This window comes from Podarcis erhardii (genome assembly GCF_964252035.2).
Source record: "Podarcis erhardii genome assembly, chromosome: 12".
Taxonomy (NCBI): Eukaryota; Metazoa; Chordata; class Lepidosauria; order Squamata; family Lacertidae; genus Podarcis; species Podarcis erhardii.
Genome location: NC_138513.1, coordinates 31563488 through 31590411, shown reverse-complemented (window position 1 = coordinate 31590411; position 26924 = coordinate 31563488). Strand labels below are relative to the sequence as shown.

At 38.9% G+C, this 26924-nt stretch overlaps 2 protein-coding genes across 5 annotated transcripts in view; one reads left to right on the top strand and one right to left on the bottom strand.

Annotated features, from left to right (window-relative positions):
* Positions 1-3006, top strand: part of JAZF1 (JAZF zinc finger 1) — a 134705-nt gene extending 131699 nt beyond the window's left edge. The window contains exon 5 of the mRNA XM_081833915.1: positions 524-3006. Within this exon, the coding sequence (XP_081690041.1) occupies positions 524-700 (177 nt within the window). The 3' untranslated portion in view covers positions 701-3006. The remainder of the gene's footprint in view (positions 1-523) is intronic.
* Positions 3007-3714: 708 nt separating this feature from the next.
* TAX1BP1 (Tax1 binding protein 1) overlaps positions 3715-26924 on the bottom strand; it is a 31107-nt gene continuing 7897 nt past the window's right edge. For all 4 annotated transcript variants that reach the window (XM_081882058.1, XM_081882057.1, XM_081882059.1 and 1 more), the window contains 14 exons: positions 25826-25928; positions 24342-24529; positions 22760-22918; positions 21065-21213; positions 20891-20981; positions 19861-20046; positions 18957-19184; positions 16972-17118; positions 15714-15839; positions 14254-14325; positions 9999-10179; positions 9559-9707; positions 6082-6167; positions 3715-4816 (listed from right to left, as the gene is read on the bottom strand). In XM_081882058.1, coding sequence (XP_081738184.1) covers positions 4615-4816; positions 6082-6167; positions 9559-9707; positions 9999-10179; positions 14254-14325; positions 15714-15839; positions 16972-17118; positions 18957-19184; positions 19861-20046; positions 20891-20981; positions 21065-21213; positions 22760-22918; positions 24342-24529; positions 25826-25928 — 2067 coding nt within the window. In that variant the 3' untranslated portion in view covers positions 3715-4614. The remainder of the gene's footprint in view (positions 4817-6081; positions 6168-9558; positions 9708-9998; positions 10180-14253; positions 14326-15713; positions 15840-16971; positions 17119-18956; positions 19185-19860; positions 20047-20890; positions 20982-21064; positions 21214-22759; positions 22919-24341; positions 24530-25825; positions 25929-26924) is intronic.

The window sequence follows — 26924 nt, the reverse complement described above, 5'->3', positions numbered from 1 at the left end:
TAAGTAGACATGCACAGGATTGAACTGTACTTTTATTTTGGTAGTAGAGCTTTATGGCAGCGGCCGGGTGGTTAAGTGCTCTTGAAAAGTAATATAAAAATGATCTAGCAGTGCTTCAACTATTGCTTGAATGGGTTATTTGCTTTGGGTCTGTCCTGTGAAGTTTGGTGTGATTTCTGCCTCTTGATGTTACCAGTAGTATAGCTGAGCATTTCCTAGGTATATACCCAGACTGCATTTGCCACTCTGGCCTCATGAGAGAACAAATGGGCATAAAGCTTGACACACTGAAGCAACGAACTTGTAGCAAATGTGAACATTTCATGATCCCATCTGAGACGGTGGACGAAGCTGCCGTAGTCATGCTTCCATATATTTAGATTGGTAGCTGAATTCTATTCCTTAAATGGTATATAATTATAATCTAAACTATACACTTACACTCTGAAAACCAGAGTTATAGCTTAGACCACTTAATATAGAACAGCTTAAAAGTCTATACTCCTCCCTCCTCCTCCTACAGAATGTGAACGGTATAAAATATCATGCCAAGAATGGCCACAGAACACAGATACGTGTGCGGAAGCCATTCAAATGTCGTTGTGGGAAGAGTTACAAGACAGCTCAGGGTCTGCGGCACCATACAATCAATTTCCACCCACCAGTGTCTGCTGAGATTATCAGAAAGATGCAGCAATAACATGCTGGTCACATATGTGCCAAGGAATCCTCACCAGCAGTTGCTGATTTTGAAGACAGCCACCTTCTCTGGGGAAGCACTGAGCAACCCCGTAAAGAATTTAAATTGCATGCTTTACAATTTTTTCTGTAATTTTGGAATGATGTATCTTTGTAGAGTTAATGATTTTGTACATTTGCACATGTAATCATCATGCCCATATACGTTAGTTTGATATAAAGGTGCTAAAAGCTACAGGTTTTCTGAAGTATTTCCCTCCCCCCAAAAGGAGAATTAGGGTATGCTGTATATTTAGTTGCTCTGCAGTGTTAAAATAAGAATGGGGAAGGGGAGGAGGAAAGCTTGGCACTGAGAACTTCAAGATTGTAATGTGATTGAAGAAATTCGACACATCAGTTCCCATGTGCTTGCAAAACCAAAACAATTCCCCATTATCCACCTGGTTAATATGCCTTATGTAATAGAGATATCTGTGGGATAGGAAGGTTTTAGGTATTGGAATTATAAATAAGAGAATGTTTAACATATGCTAAAAATATTTTCATACTCAGATAACATACATAAAAGGTGTGCTTGCTGTATTTTATATTACCTTGCAAATTCTTTAGCTCTCTGAAATGCTGAAAATCTTTGCATTTGAACTAGTAAACCATTCATTCTAGCATTAGAATTCCTACTCCTGTCTGTAAAGGATGCTATATAATGTTAAAAGACCCACCATAATTCCAGAAGACCAAGTTCTCCTGGTCTCGTTCTTCTTTAATATCTACTACTAGAAGACATTTGGAAATAAAGTGCAAATTTGTGAGGGAAAAATTATCTTCATCTTAGATGAAGTTCTTAAAGCACTTTGTAGTTCTCGATTGCCAACAAATTTAAATGTTTTATGTATTGCCAACTCTTGCAACCCCTGTACTAGTATGGACCAGTGGTTGCAAATAAAAAATTCTAGGATGTTTTAATGAGGTACATTATTTGTGTTAAGGGAGTTTCAAGTTCCATTTACATTGTACCTTCAGATTTTTGTATATATAATATATATTTTCTAACTAACTTACTGTGGGTTGTTGCATTCCACAAGTTTAGCATTAAAAGTTTATTTCTGAACTATGAGACATCATGAGCCTTACTGAAATGAAGTGCTTCTTGAATCAGGTACTCTATGATAGATCTGATAGATGAGAGATCTATCAGAGAGATGCTTGTGTCTGGACCATACCTGAATGCTTTGTTTATTTGATGCTCTCCTGCCTTCATTACTGTCCTCTTGTGTAAGTGAAAGTTAACAGTTTAGGTAGTATGCAAAGCTACAGGTTGTATCCACTTATGTCAAACTTGGAGTAGACCCAATGACCCCAATTCACTTTAGTCATAAGCAAACTTACATCCCTCATTCCATTGCGTCTACTCCAACTATGCCAGTTGGATACAACCCTACATTATTAAAACTGAGAGGTTGTTGCCCTCATGAGAAAAAGTTAAGTTTTAAAGGTAATCCTCTTCTGTGTACTTAAGTATTTATATATGTATATTACATGGGAAATGCAAGTCTTCATTCTTTTAGAACAAATAAGCCCTTGCCCCTCAATCTTTAATTTAAAAAGATTTTCCAGAACTTCTGAATCTCTCATAATGAGGGTCAAAAAGAATTTCAAACAAGGCCTCTTTAAAAACAAACCACCCTCAACCATATTCAGAAAAGTACATTCTATAGCCCATGTAAAGCAGCCTTCTGCAACCAGGTGCTCTGTAGATGTTTTGAACTGCACCTGCCCTCAGCCAGAGACCGATGGGTGTTGTAATCAAAAACACCCAGAGAGCACCAGGTTGGGAAAGGCTGGGGTAATGGTGGACCCAGACATAAGAATCTATTGCTTGCACTCAAAGCTCTACTACACAGCATCTAATGTTTTACTTCAGTGTCATTTCGCTCTGCTCTCAGTAAATGAAGGCAGGCTAACCCTACTGAACAGATAAGCAAAATGGTGCATGTCATTCCCTTTTCCACTATTACAATCAACTTGCTATTTACCTAGTCAGTGTGACAGTATTAAAACAGGTAAAAATGGGACTATTTTGTTATACTGTGTATAGTGAATGTATTGTACTGTGTCTGTGATAATGTGCTTTAAATTATATTTTCCTATATTTTGTTGGGGACAAAGTTCATTAAGTTTGGAAGTCACAAGAGGTTTGTTTTAGAACTAAGCACCACAAAGTGCATACCATTTTCTTTCCATTAAAGCTGCTTATAATGTACATTGAACCACATTTAATAAATTGCCTCCGACCCAGAAAAAAAATTAGATGCTGCTTCATTATCTTTAATTGCTTTGATCTGTAAAGAGCATGCTGTACATTACCCAAATCATACAATAGATTTGCAGTTTAACAAGACTGAGATAGTGGTAAAACAGTAACGGTATCGGATGGTATGGTTGCTGTTAAAGCTGGTCACACTAACTGAATCAGTTAGGTGGGGAGGCTTGCAAAAATCTCAATCAGGGCTGGTTTTTATTATAGTCATAAGGCTGTAAGTTTGTAGATTTCCTCCTCTTCTCTTTCCAGACTTGGCCAGTGTTTTCTAACCCAAATTCCCATCATAACTAGGAAACAATTGGCAAACCATTATTATGTGTAGCTTGGTGCGAAACAACATTCTTGAGCTAGGAAAGGAAGGGGTAATGGGATCGTGCTAGTCCATGGCCTACTCTTACTTAGCTACGCTTGAGGCAGATTGGATCACTAACCAAGATAACTTACTCAGAAAGTGAAATTCTAGAAGAGACAAACACATCACAAAAATACTACACATTTTTCTCAGTAGCAATGAAGTCTTAAGTAAACAATGGCTTAATCCCAAGACATTTTCATTCCCACAGGGGACAATGGCAATTTCTCCATCTGCAACCCCCTCTGCCCCCCCCCAAAAGCTACAATAGAGGCCATGTCAGTCACAACTGAAGGAGCTTCAGAAACACACAAGGGTGCCAAATAAAGACTCATGATCCATATTTAGTTTTTGTCTTTAATTTGACTATTGTAGAACAGATGGAAAAGTTAATTTTATCCAAAAGGATCAAATTACTTACTAAAGTTTAAGCTTCAAAAATATAGTGTTTTAAATATACACACCACAAATTTAATGGGGAAAATGTGCAAAGCAGAATGCAGAAGATTCTAGAAATCTTAGTCCCTATGAACACAACTTGCTAAAAACAATCCAGGAAAAAGGAATGGGGGTGCTACATAACACATGTTTAAAATCTGCTGAATACAAATGAAGCCTAATGGTAGAGATTTTTATACATTTATTTTCTAGCAGACCTAAATGCAGAACTTTTAACAGATTACTAGTGTACTTGACATTTGCAAGAGATAATAGTTATGCAAAAGTGAATGTTGCTGTAAGGATGTTGTGCAAGCATGTCTCTCAAAGCAACTACATTTCTGACAGAGATGTAAAAAACTATATTTTTGTTGGATAAATTATGTTAAACTTTCAGAATCGACCATCATATGAAGGATACACACAAGATTACCGAGAAACCTCATTTTATTATCATGGAATGAGAATTTTAATATCTAATCATAAGCAAATGCAAGAGCAAAATCAAGTCATTCTGTACACTTGCCACTACTACAAACTCGACTTAGGAGGTTTCTAAACAAGTCTGTGCATTTCCTGTGTTCTTATGCATTTTGTCAGCCAGGGAATAAATACTGATAAATATTATAACAGTTCTGGGTGTATGCTAGATCAAAGAAGGCTAGCCCAATACTTGCTAATAGGCCAAAGCACTGTACTGAAGGTAGCCTTTAAACAACAAGTTATGACGGCTGTGTACTCTTCTCTTACAGAATTCGCTCATTCAAGTTTTGTCTTAAACTAATGTGCATTCAGATGCCTCAAACTAGTCAAAATTCAAAACATTCTGATCAAAGTGTGTCTGTACGTGTCTTTCAAAGCTCTGCTGGTCATAGTCAGGAGGGAACTGTTCGCTGCACATGGGACACACCTTCCAGTGACTCTCAACATGTTCTTCAAACTTGCTCTGATCATAGTTAGGAGGAAACATCACTTCACATAGGGGACACTTCTTGATGTGAACAAAACTTGGGATAAAAGAGGAAAGAACAACCATTTGAGTTCTTCCACTGCCAGCATTCCCTGTGGCACCCCTAAATTGTGGAATTCTTTCCCACAGGTGTGTGAGACACCTATTATGTAGTTTACATACTGAGTTTTTAAATTGCTGTAACCTGCCCTGAGATCTCATGGTAAATGGCAGGTAAGAAATCTATAATCATAATTATCACTATTAGCATAGAAAGCCTTCCCGCCCCCAACCTTGCAACTGAATTTTGATACTTTCATGCCATCCAGCTTAACAAAGTTGTTTTCCACAGGATTAAAGCACATACCCCAACAATTTTTAGCTTTTGTGAACTGTCTCCTTTTAAATGCCTCAGGTATATGATCTCTTTACTGCATATAAAATGGAGGAAAGCAGGGGTTGATGTGTCTTTAAAATGATTATTAAAAAAACAACAACCCAAGATGTTAACATTCTGCTGTAAACAGAGCCTCCAAATCTAACCAGACAATTTAGCTTTTGTCACAAATTAAAACCAGCCCAAATAATTAGTGGGAGTGAATCATTCAAGCCTGACTCATATTTGAGAAAATACCTCCAACAAACTCTTTCCCCTTTCCACTTTGTTTCTACAGCTAGAACAATGTGTACCAAATTGAAACTGCAGTCTTTTTTTGTTTTGTTTTAAAAATGTATCACAAAATAGTGGTGGTACAGTGGTACCTTGGTTCTCGAACAGCTTAGCTGTCAAACAAATCAGCTCCCGAATGCCACAAACCCAGAAGTGTTCAGGTTTGCGAACATTTTTCGGAAGCCAAAAGTCCAATGTGGCTTCCGCAGCTTCCCATTGAGTGCAGGCCTGCAGCCAACTGGAAGCCACACCTTGGTTTTTAAATGTTTTCGGAAGTCGAACAGACTTCCAGAATGGATTAAGTTCAAGAACCAAGGAACCACTGTATTTGTAAAGGGGGAAGGAGTTGTGTAACTAATCATGTAGCAAACAGTGCTCAAAGGGATTCTTTGACACTCATGTAACATGAGTGCAGGATGGTGTGCAACAATGCAGGATGGGGTCAATGCACACTTCACATTTTCAAGTTAAAAAGTTGTGATCCAGAGAACTGCTTAGGCCATGGCATGAGATATGGCCCATCCCAATGGAACCTTTCATTTCTGTCAACATGCCATGATAGTGGAATGTTGCAGGAAAGTGTAAAATTTAAATGATGGCTCCAACGTTACTATACGCCTGACACCACTTTCACCTACAAGAAACTACCTTACCTGGAATCAAAACAAAAGCCTGTTCCACGTTCTTGTAAGCTGAGGTTTGGTGGCTCCGGAGCAGAAGGTGCGCTTGCCTCATCATCCTGAAAATAAAACGGTTGGCTTTTTATCATATTTTGGTCAAAAGATTTATAACATTCACAAGCCTCTAAAGATCTAAATACCACCCACCATACACACACACACACACACACACACACACACACACACGTGCTAATGTATTTCTCTCCATCAACTGACAAATCAAAAATTCTTCTTTCTTACGCAGGGCACCATATTAAGCCAAAATTTCATTTCATATACTGCTAGATTAAAACAAAGTTCAAATGATAAAACATTTATCTGCAAGAAATACAAGAGGTGGGAAGAAGTCATTGATTTGGTGCCACAAGATGACTTCTTCCCAATGACTAAGTTTTTTGAGTGGGCCAGGTGTCTCACTGCAGCATATCAAACAAGTCACGTATGTCACCTTGCAGTCAGGCCCAACTACTACCAAATTATCCTATCTGGCTGGCTCCTCTCATCATCACTGTCAGTTGTGCTCTTGTTTCATGAGCACCAACAGCACATAAACAGCTGCATCTGTCACTAGTAAGATCACTACACCAAGGCATGCCCTAGAGCTTCTAGTAGAGAAAGCTTTTAAGAACTCTATAAAATATATTCCTGTGCTCAAGTAATTTCAAATTTCAGCAAATCAACATGAATATATAAGTGCTCCAGCAATACCACATTTGAAAGAGGATTTGAGGTGTTTTCTTTATTTTTGCCTGTTTCGCAAAACCAACTACGTGGAAACATTTGTGATGTAACTAACAATAATTATTTTTTCAGATCAACTAATAAGATATAAAGGCTCATCAATATTTTTCCTGTTTGCTCCAACCCAGGCTTCCTCAACCTCAGCCCTCCAGATGTTTTTGGCCTACAACTGCCATGATCCCTAGCTAGCAGGACCAGTGGTCAGGGATTATGGGAATTGTAGTCTCAAAACATCTGGAGGGCCAAGATTGAGGAGCCTGCTCCAACCTGTTACAGGTGTTTATTACCCATATAAAAATGTTATGGCAGCAGCTAACAAATTAGCAAAGTATACTATCCCAGATATACTTTTAGAGATAGTCCACAGAACGCTATTCCAGATATACTTTTATCATTCACATAAACTCAATATTGGCAATTTGGTGCATGCACTTAAGCCACTACTCAGAAGACACTGACAGGGGCATTTGAGCATACATTCACAGGCCGTACATCTGATTAACAGGTCCTTTACACTAATAAAAAAAAAAGTGAAGGGATTGCAGGCATTTTATGTATGTGCATATCGCCAACAATGTTAGGTCTTACATATGATTAGAGGACTCCATGCATACCTGCTACCCTATTGTAGCAGATACATTAGGACTGGGATTAACTGCGTAAGTTCAAGCACACAGCACATATATAAGCAGATTCTGATTTAGGAATAGATGTCAACACCAGCATACAGAAGGGAATACAAGATTGCACATTTTTTTGTGCAGGATACTTGCATGCATTCCACTGATGCTTCCACTTAAATAAAAAGGAAGCAACCAGGCAGTTTATCTGATCTCTTGATAGCTCATTATGCTAGATGCTCTACATCTAATAAGATAAATTTCCTGCCACAAACTGCTTAGTTTGCTTACTTCTGAAGGGGTATTTTGATATTCATCTGCTCCACTCTATAGGTGCCTGCCAAGCATTTGTAGGTAGTTAGCAAGTGCAAGGTAGTTAGCATCCTATTTCTTCTGTCTGAACATCCTTGCTGGGAACAATTAAGTGATCTTCACTTGACAAGCAGGAAAAGTAGGATGATAAGATGTTAAAACTTCTATTTGATGTAAGACAAGAAAAATCTTCTGTGAACAGGCACACACTTGCCCAAAGTTGGTTCCCATTTGAGCATATTAGGATCCTTCTACCTCATTACCAAATCTAAGCTGTGTCAGCAAATGAGCACAAGACTTTAGCTCTGTTCCTCTTGGGTTTGTGAGAGGGCAAAGCACATAGATTAGAAAGAACACTCTGCTAATTAAACTGCAGTGGATGACTAAAGAGGAGAAGGGCTTGTCATCTGTAATGTCTGTGCCAAGAACGATCATATTAAATATGCAAAATGTGAAGTAAAGGTAAGGAAGAGCACTAAGCTCACATCCAAGACCTTAAATAGGCCGCAAAAGTTCTGACAGTTTTCTTAATTATTCACAGTAATGGACTCAGGGGGCAAAAGGCAGGAGGAAGAGATACATTTTTCTCCATTATAGGTACTGAGCACCAGGGCTAAAATCATGCCTGTCTGAACACGGATCAGTTTCTGCAAAGGTTAATAGCAATTAAATGTGGCAAACTAGACTAAATGAGAAGTAGGTCGTGATACCACTATGCTTGCAAAGAGCATAGGACTTTGTAAAGAAATGTTTCTTATTCAAGTGTTTCTTAAAAGGAGCAAAAAACTGTGCCGTGCACTTAACAGCATTGTTTACCATAGTTTATTGCATCTCATGTCCTAAATATTTTACATTTATTACATATTACATGGGCAAAGGACTATAACCACAGTTTGAAGCAGGAATTCCATAAAGAAAGTAACTTTTACATTATTGACGAGACTTCCAGTATTGGGAAATACCAATTGTCTTTTGTTAATGTACCAGGAAATGCAGAAAGGAAGCACTCTGCCAGATGACCTGCAGCCACAGGCGGGCTGCACTTCCTGTACCTTCCAGGAAGTACCTAATGGCAAGAGGGAGACCAATGTGGCTCCATACATCAGCCAGTGGAAGTGCAGCTACTCAAATACTTGTTTGCCTCTTCCTTCCCCATTCCCTTTCCCTTTTCTACTGGGTCCATCAGATTGTCAGGCTGCAGGTACAACATGCTGTATTTTAACTATGTACAGCACTTAGAAAAATGTACGTGATTTATAAGCATGTAGTAGTCGTAATATAACATCTATTTAAATGTTTGGTAATATTAGCTTCCAAGTATTATTGTTTCAAAAACATCCCTATTGGCATTCACCTTTATGTCTACTACTTTTCTTGCCATTTCCAACCTGAATTTCCACTAAAACCCCTTCCTATTAGGACAATTTAACACGGTTAACCCACTGCACGTTACAGTTACCGCTAAATGGATAAGTAACTATATGTCAATGTGTTTTGTCAAGTGAGCATAGCCCATAGATAATAATTAGTAACAGCAAAAGTGGTGCAGAGAGGAGTAGCCAAGGTCTATGAACAGAAGTGTATGAACAGGCGGGGGTGTGTATGCATACATTTAGATGGGGTCAGTGATTAGAAGGAACTAGCTGTGACCAAAATTTGTCATTTGGTTAATCAGAAAGAAGCATCTCCTCCAGAGATTTTCTTAGTAAGATTGTGAAGGGAAAGCTTGCACCTCAAAACTCAAGAAGAGCAAGAAGTTACTTTATTTCTCACTTACATTACTATCCTCAGGATCTTCTAAACCATCAGGCCGGCTGAGGTTGCGGGCTGGTTGGCTGCACACTACATTGTCTTCAAGTTCCCAAGCGGGTGCTCTTACAGGTGGCCTTTGGATCTCATCAGGGTAAAAAGCACCATCTGCTCCATCTGCAATCACAATCAGGCAATGAACTCCAAGTGGCATATAGCAGAGAGTTCTTAAACACACTCAAAAATAATTTCTCAAGAGTTTAATAAGTAAAACAGACGACTTGGACAGAGTGTAGGTGAATTAATTCTCTTTTTTTAAAAAATAAACCTCTTCCTCGTAACACAATATATGTTGATTGTAACCTTAAAGACTATTGGCCAAAGTTAGCTTACTGACTTCATTTGCTTGGAAGTGTACAATTCCATTTGGAATTCTCCAGTGAAAACAAAAGCGAATAGTTTCCAAACCTCTTGTTTCCTGGGCTGTATAAGGGTTTCCATACTGCAGTACTGGTAACCGAGTTGGCACAGCAGGAACCTGTCCATCATCCCCTGAAGTAAGAGCAGTATTGAGAAAATATACTGCATGCTGAGAAATCTGTCCTTCGGTGATTCTGTCAGTTTGATTTTCTGGTCTCCTTCCAGGGCTCTAAAGAGAAGTGGAAAAAATTTACGTACAGGCAAAAATAACCCATCTAAAGTCTGCAATAAAAGATGGCCTAAAAAAAATCTTCAGGCTTACTTGAAGCTGCCTTTGACCACTGAGTCCAGCTAGCTAGCTAGTTATCTATACTGACTGACTGTAGCTCTGCAGTTTCATACAGGTTATTTTCCCCATCCCTACCTGTAGATTGAACCAGCACTAGGCACCATTCCCGCACCTTTCCCGTGACCCTTTTCATATTTCTTACACAAACTGCCATTAGTTTCATGTTATGAAGATGACTTTAAACAGATTCCATAAACGTTTGCCACTTGAGTGGCATTCATTAACATGGACAAATTAATGCTCTGTTTCAATTACAAAAAAAATCTGAGCTAAATAAACACCAGTTACGATTGTTCTTGGAAATCTGTTTGTGTAAAGCACATACACGGACTGCAAAGAATACCATTGCAAGAGCACTCTCCACTGTGCTGTGCAAAACAATCAGGCTTGATATATGACCTCCAATTTACTTGAATGGCTTAGCGGCAGCTATCACAAATGTGTACTTGAAGTGAACAAAATACACTGCAGGATTTGTGGACATTTGAATCTAAATGCTTACTCGCTCAACTCTAGGTGACGGAACAATTTCAGGACTAGACCACTGAAGGCAGTAGAGGACTGACACTAGTCATTAGCATGAACTTAGGAAGAGCAAAATGTACCACAGTATTGACACATGTAGATGCCAAACAGCCAAAAAAAAATCAACTCTGCCCTAAAATAAGAGAACACACAGGCAGCTGTGTTTCTGCATGCAAATGTCACAAAAAGTATGCTGGCAGTTCTATATAGCAATGTGTGCAGCAAACTCGCCCCTCCAGATGTTTTGGGATTACAATTCCCATCATCCCTGACCACTGGTCCTGTTAGCTAAGGATCATGGGAGTTGTAGTCCCAAAACATCTGGAGGGGCGAGTTTGCTGCACACATTGCTATATAGAACTGCCAGCATACTTTTTGTGACATTTGCATGCAGAAACACAGCTGCCTGTGTGTTCTCTTATTTTAGGGCAGAGTTGATTTTTCTTTTTTTTTCTTTTTTTTCTTTTTTTGGCTATTTGGCATCTACATGTGTGCCTGGTGTGCAGCTTGAATATATATGCCCTTCATCCCTTCCATGCAACATTCCTGGGCACATCAGAAGAGAGAGGACTGTCAATGACAGACATTATGGGCTTGGTTACTGGTTCTATAGCAGTATTTATATTAGCTACTGAACTAGGCAGCTAAGGCCAGAGCTTACACTTCCTACACATATTGGGATGAAACACTGGACCATGGAGAAGCTCTCCTGATCTTTTTTCAACTAAAGGAAAACATTCCTGTGGGTGAAAAGCAAGCTGCAATGTCTGCTTTCTTTATCAACATCTTCTCAAAAGTGAAAAAACTATTTTATGAATGGAAACGGCAAACAGGATCCTGCACAGACAAGGTTTTCTGTCCTTTTCATTTGTTTAGAAAGCCGTCCTTATCTAAAAGATTTACTGGTTCTAAGTAGGCACCGAATAATCATAAAATGAAAGACCCAATGCCACATGAATGTTTATCTGGTTTTGCGATATCCTGGTGACTGAACATCTTCAATTCCACTAGAAGGCCTGTAAGCTCAATTTGCTTTGTTTTGCTCTGGAAAGTTGCCAACACTTAAAGCATTACAGAACTCCATCTCCTTGTTATATGTTCTAGTGACTAAAACAACTCGACCACAAATCAGATAGCTACTATTTGGGAGCCTCCCCAGAGCCAAATTATTTTGTTTTAAGTTAATACCTTGAAACCTAGCTGAATGTAACAAACAAGAAAAATAAGGAGTAACATACATAAAGCACAGCTGCTTTATTTCCCAAGTCAAAACTTAAGAAGTTCCATATAAGATTAAAGTGACTGAAAAATTTTAAGAAATCAAACAAGGACTGCCCGAACATTTCTTAGATCCACAGATTTTAAAGTTGATAGTTCCTAGCTGTGTGTTATTGTTTATCATAACAAAAGGGTATTTGAACATCACAAAGATATCATCTTTATGGAAGTATGCAGTACAATAATTCTTTTAAGTTTTAACGAACCTAAATAAAAATGGTGTTTTGATAAAGCTAAGCAGAAGAGAATCATCTTAAACACACAGTTCCAACAATGGTGATTGTACTTAAAGGCTTTTGTTCAAGTATCTATGCATTTCCAGAAAAGACTAGATTGTTAAAAGGTTAAACAGAGTGCATTCTATTGCTTCCCAATTTATATTCCATTATACATTTGTTTACAAACTTTACCCAAGAGGAAATGCTAAACACATTTATTTCTGCTATCCTCAAACCTATAAAATTACTTAGTCCCCATTTATACAGAATACTTAGCCTTTGATTTTTCAGTAATCCCTAAATCTAGTTAACATATGGGTATGATTACTCTTTAGTTCCTTTTAGAATTAATTTGAGCTACATTTTATTTTTAATCTTTATTGTTTAAATTAATATGGAACTGTCACCACTCGTTAAACACTAAACACAGTGCATAAAGAACTGCTCAAACTTGGGATAAATCCATCTAGGATCAGAAAAACACCATCCCAAAAACCAAACATTTCTACCTATGTATGTATTGGGGCTGTTTCTGCTCCTTATACTGTACAGTGGTACCCCGGGTTACATACGCTTCAGGTTACATACGCTTCAGGTTACAGACTCCGCTAACCCAGAAATAGTGCTTCAGGTTAAGAACTTTGCTTCCTAATAAGAACAGAAATCATGCTCCGGCGGCACGGCAGCAGCAGGAGGCCCCATTAGCTAAAGTGGTGCTTCAGGTTAAGAACAGTTTCAGGTTAAGAATGGACCTCCGGAACGAATTAAGTACTTAACCCGAGGTACCACTGTACTAGATAGTATAAGGAGGCAGGAATTGTTAGTGGATTGTGATCAGCCTCTGAAACCCTTATAAAAATGTAGAATATCTTTAGACAGCACATTTGGTTTCTCACATTACAGTATAGAAAACAGTCCAGAGAACTATTCTCATCTCAGCTATTTCAATGCTTTATGCATTCTTAACTTTATTTCAACTGTATTTGAATTCATTTCTTCCTTGTTTCACATAATGCAGTTTGCAACCAATTACTAATTCTAATAACTATGGCCTTTTCTGAAAACTATTGGCTGGGAAAAACCTGCACTGAAGCTACTCTCTCCATCTTACACCCACAGACCAAAGATTAGCTGCAATTTTCAAGGGGTACATTTGAGATGGGGAAAAGGAGCACTTAAGAGCTGGCCATGGTAATGGCAAGTCTTTCCCCTCTCCCTCTTCCTTTTTTGTGGCAGGGCAGACCTTTTCCTTAAAGAGAAACACCTTTGCAAAATGTCATGAGTGGTAGCAGCAAAACATTATCAGCCCTCTGTGGAATGCTGCCACCGGCACACCATCACTCTGCAGAGAGCCACAGCATTCTGGGATAAGAGAGGCATTTTGCAAAGTTCCTGTTTTTTGTTTTCAAAAAGAATGGACATGGTGATGCTACAAGCAGCATTTTTACAAAGCTTTTTAAAAAGCGCTAATAACACCACAGTAAGTTTTATCCACCCGTGAATATTGCTAACCTCTTCGCCGCCGCCACCTCATTTTGCCATCTACGGAAGGTCTGGTCAACAGCGGTGGGACATTTCAGTCCAGCCCTATGCTGAGTATGGCATACTTGTTTTTGACCTTCAGACATCTCTTGAAAAATTCATGCTGACTGCCCTATGCAGTTGTTTTTCCTGAGTAACCAATCATTTTAATATATCTTTTATACATTTTTTGTTTTCATGTTGCTATACCTTCCCTAATATTTTGTGAAAGAATGGTACATAAACACTTCTATAAATTCTAACTGAACATTTCCCATAGCATGTTTTTGCTAACAATTCCTGGTTTCTATAGGCAGCCTTCCCACTCTTGAAGCAGCTTCATTTGCACACCAACAGCTCCAAACCATCTGCAATGGAAGCAGCTCACCAACTTATAACATTTAATCAGTACCTTTTCTCTGCTGAGGATTCCCAAATGGGATGTCAGTTCATTTATCTGTCTGTCCTTTTCGGCCAATTGCACCTATTTAATACAAAAGTTCAAACAAACCATGTTAGGCAATGCACAGCTATTCCTCACCTATAATTATAATGAAATTTTCTTCTGATTAAAGATAGCAGTCCGATGTTCCATAACAGCATAAATTACACACAAATAATCATTTACATCACTATTACAGTTGTCAATAAAGTTTTGATCAGCAGCAGTGCAGACTCAAGTCCTTCATTTGGCCAACAGATTGTGGTATCAATTCCTCCATCTACTAAATCAGTTTGTTCAACTGGGTTTTCATGTACTTCCCTACTTTTTTGGATGATTCTTTTGTCACCTATCAGTTTCTAAAATCTTGTCAGGCCCTTAAGGTGAAAACGTAGCAACCTTTTAGGGGACTGGAGAGTGGGAAGATGCTCTCTTTTCCTATTACTGTAAATGAGCTGGATTCTCACAATCCCTCTCCTGCTGTTTTCAACCAATCTACATCACACACAAAATTACACAGCAGCCCTTTGAACAGTAAGAAGCTTGTAGTTCTTGCATGGAAGGCAGGATCTGACAAACGTATCTCTTCATCCCTTTATTTCAGAAGTGGGGGGTGTAGAAGACAGGGAGTAACAGTGAGATATTGCTGGATATTGCCTCTCTGTCTCTGGAGAGGAGGAATATGGGTTAAGAGAGCAGAGCAGTAATGCTGTTAATACATTTCTGTGGATGAGGAATAGGTGAGTAGATTGAACCTCCTTTCATTTGCTGGCTCAGTTCTGGTGAGGAGGGGTGTAACCCCCATCTTAGAGTACTTTAGTTAGTGTTCAACTCTATCAGACAGATTTGGGGCATTGCCTCAATTTAGGCAATGATTCTTCATTTCCTCCCCCTTCTTCAAAATGGAGGTGCCATCTGACTCTTTAACCTTAGGTGTGGGGGCAAGATTCAGTTCTTGGAAATAAAGGCACCTTGAATATGCTTAAGTACTATTAATCACCAAAAGTAGAAACAAACCCAACTTGTGCACCATGTAAGAACTATACATTTTCATTCTCTGGGTCAATTTTTCTATCGCTAGAAAGAACCATGTTGATTTCGAGTAGAATTTTCAGGCTTCATGGTATAATGCTGAAAAGGGTAGCTGCTAACAGTACAATCACATATGCTACTATATACAATCAACCTCTATTCCAGAGGACAATACAGGTAAGAAAAAGCTAGCATATTCAGCCAAGAATATTTCCAGGAGAAATAATGCGCAACAAAAATCCGAGTCAACAAAGCTCTCCATAAAGTGAATTAATTATTTTTAATTAACGGCTTTGTACAATGCATTTAAGAACTTTATGATCAGCAGCTAATCTCCGTTTATTATTGTATGTCTTTAAATGTTTAGGTACCACTGTTAAAGGAAGAGTCAGACTTACTAGATACTGGTCTTCTACTGCAGCCAGCTGTTGCTTCACACTCTCACTAATTTTCACTTGCTCCTTCCATTTCAGCTCCAACTTAGCCAGTTCATCAGCATAGACACTGCATTTCAATTTCTCGTCCTGCAGATAAAATTATTAGTCAAAATTTCACAACCCTGCAGATTTCATTGACCCTTTCACATGCACCGCAGCTTCTTTAAATAAAAGCTGCCAGCTGGTTTCCTCATTTGTTATCTAATCATATTGGTTCCTATTTTGCTGGCCTAGATAAAGAATCAAAGCAATGAAAATGCTTCCGTGTGATTTAGTATTTTCTCTAAAGTTCTTTTGAAACATAGCTGTTTCTCTCTCTACAAAAGTTGTTTCATTTTGGGAGAGGGGGTTACAAATACACTCCACGAAGCTTTGCTACTATCAAGAACACCTTACAGACGAAATTAATCCGTTCCGCGAGTCTCTTCGTCTAGCGGTTTCTTCGTCTTGCGAAGCAAGCCCATTGACAGCTTAGCGGATTAGCGCTATTAGCGGCTTTTAGCGTCTTATCGGCTTATCGTATCAGCTGATAAGCGGCTTAGCGGCTTAGAAAAAGGGGGGGGAACCCACAGGAACTCGCAAGACATTTTCGTCTTGCGAAGCAAGCCCATAGAGAAATTCGTTTTGCGAAGCGCCTCCAAAACGGAAAACCCTTTCGTCTAGCGGGTTTTCTGTCTTGTGAGGCGTTCGTCTTGCGGGGCACCACTGTACATTCAGAAGGCCAAAGAGAATGCACATTACACTCCAATCCACAGCAGAGCCGTTTATGAACCAACTTCTAAGGAACTAGTAAAGCAAGCCAAAGTGGGGGAGAAATGTGAACATGTTACCTTTGCGGGTAGAAGAACTGATATATACAATTCCTCAATTGGTGCTAGCTATTTAGACGTAATCTATTTCAAAAGAATCCATCATCCCACTTCATGATTTCAGGCTCTTCTTATTCATCATTTTTCCATTTCTCCTAATTCAACAGGTATTTTAATCGACATATTAAAGCTGCTATCTGGCTAAAGACACCTCTTTGAGATAATCCATGCATGAGTCCTAGCAAGCATCTTTAAAAGCAGCATTCCCTCCTATGCAGAGAATAGCCATTGTGGATAATAAAAAAAAGTTACATATTTTCCTGTAAAAATATTCTATTTCTCCCACAGTAGTCAACTGATTTTAAAAAGACTGAGTGTGTAACTATTACATATTCACAAATGCTACTCACTGTTTGGTCAATAAGCTTATTGACTTGTTTTTGCAGTTTCTGGCATTCTTTGAATTTTTCCTTGTAATGATCAGCAGCCATCTGCAGGCGGAGCTTTAAGTCTTCAACTTCTCGGCGTAGTTCCTTCTCTACAGTGCTGGAAGTTTCCTTTGATAACAGAATGATCATTAATAAAAGTGTGTTTATTCTTTAAAATAACTGTGCTTTTTCTTAGTACTATAGGCTTTTTAAAGTGATAAATAAGAAATTACTTCTGCCGACGTCAAGTTGTCAATTTTTCTTTTTAAGAAACTATGTTGAAATGGGATAAGAGTAACTACTTTCTTTATATGCCTTGCTTTTTCTCTGGAAAGTTTAGTGCAAATTGTATGAAGCCATTAACTGTTTCCCAACCAGGGATTAACTGGGCACACCCCCACTCAGTTTCAACAATGCTACAACAGGAGTCATTCTGGGAACCTTTACTGGACAAAGAAGCCAATCCTTTAACAAAAAAATGTCCCAGCAGTCAATGGGCTCTCTTCCATAGCACATAATAGATGAAAACTGCAACTGAGATGCATCCTGTATTAAGACTAATCAACTCAGTTGGTTCAAAAGGCTGCCTATAAACATTAACAATTAGGATACTATTCAAATGCCATGTTCTGGCTACTTTCTGGAGAACTACTGGCATAAGGGACAATTAGCCCTGCCAAATCAATGAATCTGGCTCATGACCTGACACTGTATCACACCACATGCACAGACCTGTTATCTCTTATCTTAGCACTGTGTTGCTTAACACCAAGATTGGAGATAAGACCGTGCTTGCTCACCTACCAGAATGGCCAGTGGAGGGTGAGCCAAGTATAAGCAGCAATTTTTCAAACTCTCCAAATTAAAAAAATAAATTTCAAAGGCAATGCATACACCTATACCAAGGTGGGGGCATGTTCTGCTCCCATGCCTACATGGGAGACTTACATTAAAATTGTTTATTTGACCATGAAAGCTGCAGGCTACCCAAAGATATTAGGGGCCTCATTCAACATTTGGCCTCTATGTTGGCCATTCCTAGATTAGAGAATCTGAATAGAAATTGCAAGAAACACTCTAAGCTAGGGTTACCAGGCGTCCCCGGTTTCCGGGGACAGTCCCCAGATTTGCAAATGGGTCCCTGGACAAATTCCGTCCCCAGAATGTCCCTGGATTTCATCAAATGTCCCCAGGAAATGGGGACGCCAACAGGAGCAGCCGGAATCAACTCAATTGTTCAGCAGGGGGGAGAAGGCACTGTGATTGCAAAGCACAGGCACACACGCGAGAGAGGGAAAATCAGAAAGAAAAGCCCCCTTTCTCTCCGTCGGCCTCGTCGGCCTCATTTAAATCTCCCTGGATGGCAGCCTGGCCTCTGGCAGGATCAAGTTCCAACCCTTCTTCAAGCTTCGCTCTCCCTCTCCCCCCCCTGCTTCTCCCCTCCATTCTGCCTGCATGAGTCTGTTTGCACAACAGGCAAATCCAATAGGTATCATGTGAAAGATATAGTTCAACTGCCTAGACAACTTGCTATCATATTTTGTAACAGTTAAGCTTGCCTGCTGACATTCACACGAGATCAACTCCTTGTGCTAACATTTCACTGGATCTCTTCACTGCAATGCAATTACTGTGTTCTAGACTAGTATGTTACAGTGGTACCTCAGGTTATAAACGCTTAGGGTTACAAACTCCGCTAACCCGGAAGAAGTACCTCAGGTTGCGAACTTTGCCCCAGGATGAGAACGGAAATCGCGCGCCAGCGGCAGCGGGAGGCCCCATTAGTGAATGCACACCTCAGGTTAAGAACGGTTTCGGGTTAATGAATTAAGTTCGTAACCCGAGGTACCACTTTACTAATCCTCACTGAAAGTGAATGATAATTGGTAATTATCCAAATAATTTTGTTTTGTATTATCTGTAACAGAAAATTTATTATTAAACTTAACAGTCAACCAATCTCTTACCTGTTCATTTTTCACCAGTGCCATTTTCTTAAGTTCACCTACAGCATCGGCAAGTTGCTTCTTCACCTTTTCATTTTCTAGTCGCGCATTATGAAGATCCGCCATCGTTTTATCGCGCACATTTACAGCATCACTGAGCTCTTTTGACATCAGCAGAGCTTCCTGCCTACTAGCTTGAATCTGATCCTCAGCTTTCCGAAGCTGTTCCTTCAAAATACTTGCCTCCTCCTAGAATAAAAAGTAGAAAACTTATTTTTAAATGCGACTCAAGATTTGTGTCTCAGTTATCTTCAAATGGAAGACACACAAAACATAGCTCTGCACTACTTTTAGGGGAAGCGCCATCAGTACAACTTCACACTAAGCAGTATGCACAGGGTTACTGACCCATATTTCTCATCAGTTCTTTACATAACATTGATTAAACCTTCCTAATAATTTCACTTGGCTTCCTTTTTTCTCCATTCCTGAACAATACAAACCTTGATACCCATATCTAGCCTGCTTGTCATATTAATATCATGATTCTGTTTCCTGCAGAAGAGTGGTATTTTGGAAATATTATAATGAAGATGTTGGTAAACAAAAGTATATGAAAGGAATGCTTCTAATTATCAGCATAACATAAGCTATTTGACAAGACAGAGGTGTGAAATATCTAAAGGGAAAACATGCCACAAATGGAAAATTGCCTTTAATTATGAAACATGAACATAGACAACAAGTCTTATGGGAAGCCACAATAACAATTTAAACAGAAAATCAACCCCTCTTTTACAGAATGAGTCCATTTACCCAATGACTACGCTGCAGATAATTTGAGTTAATTGGGATATGCACTGCACAGAATGAAAAGCGGAATTCAATCATAAACATTAATATGTTACCAAAGTACCCCCATTACCTTGTTTGATGAAGTAAGCAAGAAGGCTCTCTTCAGCTTTTCTTTTTCAGCCAAGCACAGTTGTAATCTGCCAACTTCCTCTTTATAATAGGCTATAAGGTTTTCTTTGTTTCCATCCAAATTCTTTAGTGTGTGAACTTCTGATGCAAGTTTGGTGTTTTCAATTTCTGTGTTCTTCAAATGTATCTAATTATAGTTACAAACCACATGTAATGCTAGAATCACCTTTCATCATTTCCAATCATGTTTAATCCAAACAGCCCCCCAAAAAGAGACAGATGGGGAAATATTTTAATACAGTTGCTATCATGACGAGGAATTCCTTTTTCTTTTCATTGGCTTGGTCAACTGTTTTAAAGTCTTTTTAAAAGTTATGTCTGAAATGGTATATAAAATAAAATAGTTCTGAACAGACACTTTTCAAATATATTTATAAAGCTGATACTCATGTCTTTTGTGAAAACATAAGTTTCATCAGAAGTGATGTTCCTTCCATGAGTGAACAGCTCTGTAAAGTCTATAGGTCTATTTGGAGTAGGTAGCTAGAAACTGATGCATTTTTCAGATTGTGAATAGCATGTTCAACACAGATTTGACCAGGCATCCATACAAAAGAGAAGCTGAACTTCTCTTTTGTAGCTGAACTTCTCTTTTGTAGCTGAACTTCTCTTTTGTAGCTATAAACTCGTTTCTCTTTTATTAACCTTTAAGCGAATGTTCTATTTTGCTTTTATGGAAGACTTATTATGAAGTAAGTATGAACCTGGGAAACAGCAACACAGACATTCCAGTAATGCTATGCTGTAACTGCCCTGTGATCTTTGGATGAAGGCAGTATACAAATTTAATAAATAATAATAATAAAATCTTTGTCAGACTGGCTGTGTTGCTGGTATATGAAAACTTCATCAAACAGAAATTTCTCTATAAGTACATATATCTACATGACCTTTATTTTACTGTATCTTTCTACTGAAAAAATGCATGAATTATAGTTCTCAGCTATCTATCAGACAAGCAGAAAAGTTACCTTGTAGAGTTCCTTTTCATCCTTCTCAGTCTTCAACTGGCATTCAAGTTGTTCCTTTTCAATGGCTACTTTCTTGAGTTTATCTTTCAGGCTATGAACAAAGTAAAACATCCTTATGTATTTGGTTCTATCTAAGTATCGGGATTAAATATCAGGATTAAATTAGATAGATACCTGTCTAACTCAGTTTCTTTTGCAATAGCTTTCTGAGTAACAGTCATGATGTCTTCTTCAAGCTGTAGAACTTTGGAAGTAGCCTCATTCTGCTTTTTCTTGAGTTCTTCATTTTCAGTTTTAAGAGTTTCTGCAGTTTTGCAATTATCCTTGCAAAAGCAAAAGGACATTTGTCAAAGAACATTTTGGGTAGACAATTCTAAAGGAAAATAAATCCTAATATTGCTATCAGCGAGGAAATCAGAAAGAGTGTAACATCTAAGGTTCATGAGATCTGAGCAATTTGTACTAAGAAACCACATAGAACCTCCAACATGATTATATTTCAACAGTTCAAAGGGCAGGATCCAATGCAACATTAGCACAAGTTGAGTACTGATGTTGTCGCCTAACAATTCTGCAATGCAATGCAGAAGCTTAACTCTTCAAAATCTAACAAAAACAGCTGCTGCCCTAGAGGTTGAAAAACACATTTTGAAAGTGTAGGGAAACAAGTGGATGTAGTTGTTGCACCACACTAAGAATGAGCTTCCTGTCAGGAGAATGACTACCATGACTGGATACCACCCATGCAGCCTCTGAGCCTCCCACTCCCAAATCTGTCCTAGAGGATCCCCTCAACCCTTTCGGGGGAAATTAAGAAAAGTGTGTGTGTGTGTGTGTGTGTGTGTGTGTGTTTTGGTGGAGTGAGGGTGAGACTAACATTGTTTCTCACTTCATGCCGCTGATGGATGCATTACTGTCAGCTGAGTGATTTCATTGGGTACAACACTATATAGTGTTTAACTTAAGTCTAAACTGAGCTTCTGCAACTACCAAAGGAACAAAATTATCCCTATCATTTTGTAACCAAAGGAACTGCAAATGGGCACTGAAATGTATCTTCCATATTTGAGTAACTTTAAAAGAGTTGTACAAAACAAATATACATTTTTACGCCCTTCTAAGATTATTAATAGAAGACTAGAACAGCAAAGAAAAAGAAAAGAAAGCCATAAAACCATGATTTTTATTAACTTGCAGAAAGAGAAAAATTATGAAACCAATGAATCTGTCAGGACTCTTTATTTAGTCTATACATATGTCAACATTTTTCAAATGTTTACAGGATCAACAAAGAGACATGTTAACTGATTTACTATATACCAAAATTATACATAAGGGAGCTAAGAGTAGACACTAACATAATATTTAAGTCTAACCCAGGATCCTAGTAATAGTTTGTCACGAGAGGGAGACAAATGACTGTAGAAGGCTGCACTGCAGTGTGGGCATTACCTGGCTTAATACAACATATCATTTGTTTTTTTATATTAAACAAGCTTGTGCTGTGCAAGACAATGGAAACATTTTGAAAACTGCTCCCTCATACAACTTAAGCTAGATATTAAAATTTTTAAAAGTGTGTTTCTGTCTTCCATTGAGTTAGTCCTGGGTGAAAACAGCCTGAATCAAAACTTTTTGAAAAGTTCTACCAAGTTATCAAGACACAGCAATATTAAAAGCTATCAGAAGAGTAGATATTTATGTTACACCTACATACATTCTGGAAAGTATATCCATCGCTAAAAACTTTCAAATGATGTTGTGCATCCTCTATCCTGAACTCTGGCGTATTTTAAAAGTTTTTTAAAGTTTTAATCTGCCTTTGAAAATGTACAATTCTTTTAAGCTTTTTTGAACTTTAGCAGTTACCTTTTGCTGTGCTTCAAGCTGATCACATCTTTCCTTTTCACGGTTCAGTTCTTTTTCCAGTCTTTCAACTTGATCTCTAAGCTGCAGGGTTTCCTTTTCAAGTGAAGCAGTCACCTTTAATAGTTCTTCTTTTTCTTTCATAGTTTTTTCAATCTGGAACTAAAACGACATAATCCCATCTTACATGGTAGTTCTTGCCTCAATATTACCATAACATTACAAATTTGTAAGTACTGTATAATTTCTTTCAAGCTGCATAAATGAAGTACACAAAACCAAAAGAACAGTTCCCATAATTACTTTAATATCTGACCACCCACCTTATCACACATTAATCATAAATTAAGGCTGAATTTTTATGTCAGGTTAATAGTCAGCTCAGATAACTATTATTACTTTTTTTAAAAAAAAAAGGCAAAAGGTAAAAGACCCCTGGATGGTTAAGTCCAGTCAAAGGCGACCATGGAGTGCGGCGCTCATTTCACTTCAGGCCAAGGGAGCCGGCGTTTATCCACAAACAGCTTTCCAGGTCACGTGGCCAGCATGACTAAACCGCTTCTGACGCAACGGAACACAGTGACAGAAACCAGAGCGCACGGAAACGCCGTTTACTATTTATAGTTACAAGAAGTATCTAACTTCTGTGATTTGTAAAAGTTATACAAATAAACTTTTACAAATCAGAGAAGTTAGATACTTCTTGTAACTATAAATAGTAAACAGCGTTTCTGTGCGCTCAACTATAAGTAACTAACTATAAGTAACCACCAGAACTCTAGAAACGAGAATCATGGGATCCTTTAGGAACTTAAGCCCTCTTGAGGACTTCACCACAGAATCATAAAGCTGGAAGGTACCCCCAAGGGTCTAGTCCAACCCCCTGCAATGCAGGAATCTCAACCACATTCCCATGTAGGGAATCATGCTGGAGGATACTGGCACACTCTGCCAAGCTCCACCTATCCTAATATGCCATCTCTATTCTGTTGAGAATCATCCGCAAGTTTGAGCACAAAGGTCTGCAACAGAGAGCATCCCCATCCTTGCACCATGCCACAAACTGGCATGAATAATAGTGAAGTCTCTCAACCCTTTCTCCCCTCTGCTAATTATTCCTAATGGCCCTGTCACATCACAATACCTTCCTTCCTCACAGAAGCTTTGCAACCTATTTTTGAGCTCTGAAGTGCTTTTTAGGCTACGGATTTAAAATGGAGAAGTTCATAGGTAAGTGTGTGTGCAGATACAAGTGAGCATATACAGAGCTGCAGACAATGTAGAAAATATCCGTTAATCTAAGATTTTCTAGCATCTCCACAAGCATTTGCTCCCAGCTGAGAAACACCTGTGCACGTTAAGGTAGCTACTGTCAAAGTATTCATTTTTACAAAATGCCATCCTGCACTCCTAAGTTATACTTGGAGTCTACCCAGTGAAATGAATGGACCTACATGATTCATGTCCATTCATCTTAATGGGTCTATCCCGAATATGGATACAACCCTTTAATTCTAACTTGATGGAAGTTCAGTTCTACGCTGTACAGCTAAATAAACAAGTATGACAATTTGCTAATTCAAACCTCAAGAAGTCCAGCCTTTGTGGTCACCACCAACATGTCTGAATTCCCTTCATCTTCCATTGTCAACAATTCTTCAACAGGAGATGATGTTCGAAATTGAAATGGAGTGCTTGCTCCACGGATCTCACCCTTATGTGTTACATAGCAGAACTGGTAAAATTCACCATCATCATTCGGAAGGTAGTAGCCTAATGAAAAAACAGCACAGGGACAGACTCCTGTCCTTCAGAGCCAGACAAACAAACTGTATACAGGATGAGGAAGTTCCCACCCTGAATTTCAAGTTGCTTTTGTCCCTTTGAAGGGGAAAGTCTTGCTCTTTTTAAGACAGTATAAGAGAGACTAAAATACACCAACAGGAGAGCAGTGATAGGCCTTAGGACAGCAGGTAGCTGCCACTTGCCTCACTTTCCTTGGTCATGGAGGTCTAATGTCCTCTTTGGTCAGCATCTTTCACATATATGATCACCTGAGGAGATAGAGCTGCAAAGCTGCCTACATATAGACTCATTTAGCCAGACCAGTTGGGAATTAGTAACACCAAGTGATTGTTTGGGTGGTGCTGGTCAGCTGTAAGTCAAGACAGGATGTGCCCCTCCATGTTTTATGGCTTCACACTCCTCTTGTGGGTGGAACACTCAGCTGATTTAGAGGGAAGGGGGCAGTGCCTCCCACTTGACTCCAAGCTCAGGAGTATGGCTCACATGATGTTAAGACTCTTCCATCTATAGTACAGGAGATGGAAAAAGAGAACTAGTCACTCACCCACCCCACCTATATCCAAAAGGGAAAGTGCTCATGCATCCTTTGGGAACTGAATAAAGATACACTACAATACAGGCTATACTGGGTCCAGAACCTTTGCCTGCAGCTCCCAACCTCTTCACCAGCTAGCACCCCAATAAAAGAAAGGCAACCCCCCTTTTGATAGTAATGCCTTCTGGGGAAGAAGATAGAAGACCCAGTAGATGGAATGACCAAGGTGACTCATGCAAGGTCCTGGAAAATGAAACAGTTGAGTAGAGTCTCTATAGGCAATACTCCATATTTGCCTGACTATAGGACCTGCGGATACAGCAGGTTATACATTCTGTATCATACATTGCGTGCCCATTATACATTAAGAGCAGGCACGAAAGGAACTCCAACAGAGTTCTCAGAAAAGCCAGGAAGTATAGATATCATCACTTATCATTGAGCTCTATCCCAGATTGTTAAGAGGGTAAGTCATCTTTACCACATGGTTAAATAGTGAAGAACACTGAAGGGTACTCCAATTAAACACAAGGAATAGCATAGATCCGCTTACCCAGAACATCTAACTATAATGTTTATGTGCCCAAAGGTTTGAATCAAAGCTGTACTAAATAAATGATGTCAATAGAAATGGTATAACTTATAACAAAATATATGGATGTTTTTGAAGTTCTAAATAAGCAACAGAAAAAAACCTAAGCAGACATAGCAACCAATTTAAAATTTACCTTGAAAAGACAGCACAGAGTTAACTGTTGATCCTTCCACATAGTTGTCAGGCATAGGTGACCACAGAAATGTGTAATAATCTCGTGCAGTACTCCAACCAACCTAAAGTAAAAAGCAGCCTTATCACAATATAATTATGCGCAATTCTTTGTAAAAATTAACTTTCAGATCATCCAAGAAAAGTATGCATTTAAAAATCCAATTAACCACTGTTGAACATATTTATATGCTTAATGTAGTTTTGTCTCAACACTGTATAATTGTCTCAACACTGCAGTTTCTCAATAATTTAGCTACTGATAATGTTCCAATATGGTCTTAGGCACAAAAAGGGGGGGGGGGCATGAGACATTGCTGGTAAATGAGTGCTTCATTTGAAAGACACTCCCTTGTGAATAGTTTGGATTCCTAAAAGTCTGCTATTTGAAGACCAACACAGATCTACCTACAAGTGCTTCTACCAGCAAGGAGGAGACATGAGATGTTCCAGTCTGACATTACTACTTTTCTATCTTTCACTTCCTCCAAGTAGCTCACGTAGCAAGGTTCCCTCCCCATTTTATATTCACCACACCCCAGTAAGCTGGGGTGGGGGCAACGGGCCCAAACTCACCTAGGAAACTTTATGGCTTAATGGAGATATGAACCTGAGGCTCTCCAATCAGAGCCTGAAACAAGCCACTACAGTATGCTAGCTCTCAAACAAAGAATGGCAGACCACAATCATTCCTAGCAAGTAGGTCTTTTCATGAGGATAGCATGTCTTGGCTTTGCCAAGGAGCAAGTTTGGGTCTTTAACTGGAACTTACTTGCATGTAATTCTTATACATACAATGCCACAGTTTGAATGCTTAAACATGAAAGGGAGGGAAGAACTATGTGTGCACTTACTGTACAACCAATCAATAATCCTCCAGAGTTAATTTACATGGTTTTTAGGTACATACCGGTATATGGAAACTTCTTATACAGCACCCCACTTCAAGACTTGCTGAACCCCCCACCAGGAAGTCAGCAGAAAGTTGCATGTCTGCCATGGGAACCTATATTACAGTACAGTACTGACAACAGCAGGAACCAGCACAACCAAGATGCTAA